The 4,799-nt window shown below is 46.1% G+C and overlaps 1 protein-coding gene and 1 long non-coding RNA gene across 3 annotated transcripts in view; one reads left to right on the top strand and one right to left on the bottom strand.

Moving 5' to 3' along the window:
- LOC106523047 (uncharacterized) overlaps positions 1-633 on the bottom strand; it is a 10,641-nt gene extending 10,008 nt beyond the window's left edge. The window contains exon 1 of one of the 2 annotated variants that reach the window (XR_001310848.1): positions 18-633. This is a non-coding gene — a long non-coding RNA (uncharacterized LOC106523047). The remainder of the gene's footprint in view (positions 1-17) is intronic. The other variant, XR_001310849.1, reaches the window with a different exon arrangement.
- Positions 634-2,795: 2,162 nt separating this feature from the next.
- pou3f1 (POU class 3 homeobox 1) overlaps positions 2,796-4,799 on the top strand; it is a gene marked incomplete in the record, with an annotated part of 3,765 nt that continues 1,761 nt past the window's right edge. The window contains 1 exon segment of the mRNA XM_014016331.1: positions 2,796-4,798. Within this exon segment, the coding sequence (XP_013871785.1) occupies positions 3,188-4,315 (1,128 nt within the window).

Here is a 4,799-nt window from a genome sequence, read left to right as displayed (position 1 = left end):
GGAAAGAAAAAAGTTACCTGAAAAGTACGGGACGATTTACTTCAGAATAGATGCATCAGTGTTTTTTTTTTTCTCGCAGTTGCATATTTAGTGCCCATTACGCATGTCTGTCAAAAAAAAAAAAAGAGGCGGAAACAAAATATAATTATCTGATTGAATGACTTGGTGGAGATTATTCCTCTCGCTGAGAATCTAAATTAATTTCTAAATCGCTCCTGTGGCCGCGGTCAGAGCGCTCCCTCTGGRATTCAGCAAGACTTTAGGCCAACTTGGTGTGTGTACTTTTTAAACTTAAAATAAACTTAATTTTGTAATTGAATGTCCTTGGAATATAGGATGGAAAAAACAAAAAGCTTCTGGAGTTGTGCATTTTTGCTTTACTTGAAATCATTATTGATTAAGGTTTTGCCGTGTTTTATCATCATACTAAAGAAAAAGAAAGTTTTATTTTGGCGTCTGTATTTGATTTAGTCTTCAGTGCAGCCTCGCAGTTCTGACACAAAGTGGGAAAAAAGAGGGGGATTTGCTTAATTGAAGGGTCGGAAGGGTTCTGTCGGTTGACTTGTCTTGCGTCCTGACAATAACTGCTGCATATTAAGTAGAGCGCGCAGAGAAAGGATTGACACGTGACTGAATAAAGATGAAAACAAAAGGATTTCATCGCAACAAAACAGCAAAAACACGTGAATACATTTTCTTTATTGTTTTTTTTTTTAATAAAAATAACTGTCATGTTTGGACAGAGAAGGCGCAGTGTTGGGCGTCTTGCTAAAAGCTGTTTTTAAAATGCAAGTCTTGACTCGTTTCAGCTCGTAATGAATGGATGCACTTTTTTTATGATACATCACTTGTAGAAAAAAAAATGACGAGCAAGTGAATAATAAACCAGATGGTCGTGATGTCATCGTGAAACAAAGAGACTTTCTTTATTTTTTAATTTTTTTTGGAAAAGAGGTCGTCCAACTTCCTCGACACTCATCTCCGCGGTTCACACTCATCTTCGTGATTTCATCCTTTTAGATTTGATTTTATTTTAAACCCATCGTTTCCAGACACTTTTCTTTTTTCCCCTGCGCGGCCTGTCCTTCTCAGCTGAACTTCTGTGTGATCCCTTTCTTTCGGGCGCACCATGGAAACCCAGCGCGTCCCGGCAAAAATGCACCTCAGCGCGCGCACACAAGGCCAACGCTCTTTGCTACAAAAAAAAGGGGTGGGGGGGCAAAGCATCTGGATCTTTCTTTTCCAGCAGCTCGTTGCTGGAGAAGCAAAAAAGCACAAGACCCGGTTTGTGTGACAGAAACCTCTGCTTTTTATAGACTGAAGGGGGGCGGGAGTGGGGGGCAAGATTGAGAGAATGGCGAACGCATCTTCATCAAGTGAGAGCTGCGTGGAGCTCGGGGCCCTCACAGCTCCGAGGTCCCAGTGGTTTTACGCACTCACTCCAAGAACTGTGCAGTTGGGACATCTCATTAACTGTCACTGATATATGATTTATGTTTTATTGTTTTTACATTTGATCTGTTTTAGGACTTTATTAGGCAATAATTGCGCAAAATTAGGTGCAGCTCCATAAATGCGCATCGCTCTGTTCTATGAAGGAGACGTGTCGTTTGTAATGGCATAGTTCCAAAATGGAACATGTTAATTTAAGGACTTCTTTCTCAAAAGATGAATATTCACAACAATAATGGGTTAATCTTTAAATCGTGTTTTACAACTATAATAGATTTTTTTTTTCCTGAAATGACGCGTGCGTAAAAGCCATTGCCTCCCCATCACTCATCCTAAATAAATATATAAGAACGGGGTGGACCACGCCTTTCAAGAGATGATGACGAGCACCTGTGACCCGGACAACGTTTTACACACACACATACGCACACACACACACACACACACACACGCCATCCCCTCTCTCTACCCCTCAGCGTCTCTGAGGCTGCTTTGCAATTCATAGAATTGGTAATTTGCTATTGGGACAAAACGTGAAGGGAAAAATAATCAGATCAACCGGGAGAAGTGGAGAGGAAGAAGCCAGGGGGAGAAGAAACACAAGGTTTCTCTCTTCAAGTTGCTGCTTAGTAAAAATGCTTCTAGAGGTAAATGATACAATAAAATATATATGGTGTTGGTTAAATTCACACTTCCAGGTTTGGGGGATATCTAGAACCCCCCAGCTTCATGGTGGCGTTAAATGGAAATTAAATTAGAATGTTTTTTTTTATGATATATAGATAATAATTAGAGGCATTTAACCTTGATGACAGTCATCTTTTTTTTCCTTTCACAAATTTCAAAAGAAGGCGCTGAATGCTGTGAGTRAAATCGTGTATAATATGTCACCTGTGTCACCTGCACTGTATGCAGATGGAGGGGAGGGGAAGGGTGGGTGAAGCGGGAGAAAGACAGAGCRCGTCTTGGCCCTATCATAACTAAGTGGGTGGTGATGATGAGATCATACAACACTGAAAATTACCCGAGACAATACAAATAAATGRCAGACGCGGAGGCTTTGAAATCGAGCAAATGCTCTCGGATTTGTCACACATTTTCAGGCGACTTCTCAGACGCGTCCGTTTTATTTACGCGCCTCTTGTGTGGGAGGCTGCGGAGCTGCCTTTATAATCTGTTTAGGATGAGGAGCGCTATAATCATCAGTGACCTATTAGAAAGGTGCACGCGTGTGTGTCGGTGCATGTGTGTGCGTTAAGGGTGGTAGTGGTGGAGGGGGGGGAACCCCTTCATAAAGATCTGCGTACTCCCCCACGTGGTTATTTTGCAAAACAACCGATGTGAACCAGGGGAGAGCTAATCAAACCCTGCTGCTGCWGCAGCCCCGCGCGCCTTCTGTGGCTGGAAGAAAAAATCTTTTTAAAGACAAACAAGAGRCGTCCTGTTAAAAACTCAAAGCGACTTTCCATAAGTGGAACATATGTTTTTTTTAAGAACATATGTAAGACCGGACCTCTGTCCACCGCGTGCGGAAAATGCGCCGCGCCGCGCTCTGAAACCCTGCGCCTATTGAATATCTCCCCCAGTGGACTTGAACCGGAGAGGAGCCAATACAAGCGGAGGGGAGGCGTGTCCTCGCTCTTCCTCAAGACCTCCCAAAGCAGGTTGTTGCGTTTTTTTTGGCTCTAAAGCCTGGAGACCTCCAAAGCGCTCGTCAGTTTTCCAAGTTGGAGCCATGGCGACAACAGCTCAGTATATTCCGAGGAATAACTCCTTGCCGTCCAACCCGCTCATGCATCCGGATTCGGACAGGATGCACCAGGGGACGACCTACAGAGAGGTGCAGAAAATGATGCACCACGAGTACTTGCAAGGGCTCGCGGCCACCAACACGGGGCACCCGATGAGCCTGACGCACCACCAGTGGCTGCCCACCTCCAACACCGACTGGTCCAGCGGCACCCACATCGGACAGCAGGAGCACAAAGCCAGCGTGCAGGCGAGCAGGGAGGACCTGAGCAGCGGCTTCCACCACAGATCCCACCTGGTGCACCAGCAGACGCAGAATGCCCACCACGGCTCGTGGGCTCCCGCCACGACGCACCACTTATCCCCGCTGTCMCCCGCGTCCAACGGCCACCAGTCGCTGGTCTACTCCCAGCCGGGATACACAAACCTTAACGCCATGCTGAGCCCCCAGCCCGGCTCCCTGCACCACGGCATGCGGGACCCGCTCCACGACGACACGGGCAGCCACGACAACCAGATGGAGTCGCCCCAGCAGGCTTTCAGCCACCACCAGGACCACTCGGACGAGGACGCGCCCAGCTCCGACGACCTGGAGCAGTTCGCCAAGCAGTTCAAGCAGCGGCGGATCAAACTGGGCTTTACGCAGGCGGACGTGGGCTTGGCCTTGGGCACCCTGTATGGAAACGTCTTTTCTCAGACCACAATCTGCAGGTTTGAGGCGCTGCAGCTCAGCTTCAAGAACATGTGCAAACTTAAGCCGCTCCTTAACAAGTGGCTGGAGGAGACAGACTCCAACACGGGCAGTCCCACCAATTTGGACAAGATAGCCGCGCAGGGCAGGAAACGAAAGAAGAGGACCTCCATCGAAGTGGGGGTGAAAGGGGCGCTGGAAAACCATTTCTTAAAATGCCCAAAGCCATCTGCTCACGAAATCAGCACTTTAGCCGGCACTCTGCAGTTGGAAAAAGAGGTTGTCCGTGTTTGGTTTTGCAACAGAAGACAAAAAGAGAAAAGAATGACACCAGTGGGGGTCCCTCACCCGAATATGGAGGACGTATATTCCCAAGCAGAGACCCCTCCTCTACACCGCACACTACAGAGTCCTGTGCAGTGACTATTTTCATGAACAATCCGAGCATTTAGAGGAAAAAAAGGGGGGGAAAGGGACTGCGGAGTTTACAGTATTTAAGTTTGGCTTTTATTTTTGTTTGTTTTTTCCTGAGAGAGAGAGAAAGAAAAAAAAAGAGACATGGGAAAGTTGAGCAGTTCAGTTTTGCCTTTTAGTATTTTTGGAGAAATCCAACAGAATAGATGAGAGAGGGAGAGAAAAAATGTTAAGAAAACAAAGAAGGGTGGGGACGGAATCGCTAAAGCTGATTCAATTTAAAGTGAAGCAAAGATCTTTATTTACCTTTTTTTTTCCAACACAGGAGACGTGCTTTTAAAGTAAACCCGGCTGTTTCTGACAGGCAGCGCACTGAGCCCATCTCCTCCTGGTGTTCCGTGAACTCTTGGCGATCAGCAGAAAACTGATCAACACTGGAAATAAATAATAAATAAATTTAAAAAAAAATAAGTCCACACTGAATGAACACTTA

This window comes from Austrofundulus limnaeus, unplaced genomic scaffold, assembly GCF_001266775.1.
Source record: "Austrofundulus limnaeus strain Quisiro unplaced genomic scaffold, Austrofundulus_limnaeus-1.0 Scaffold143, whole genome shotgun sequence".
Lineage (NCBI taxonomy): Eukaryota > Metazoa > Chordata > Actinopteri > Cyprinodontiformes > Rivulidae > Austrofundulus > Austrofundulus limnaeus.
The sequence above is the reverse complement of the archived record's forward strand: the minus strand, read 5'-3'. Positions and strand labels throughout refer to the sequence as shown.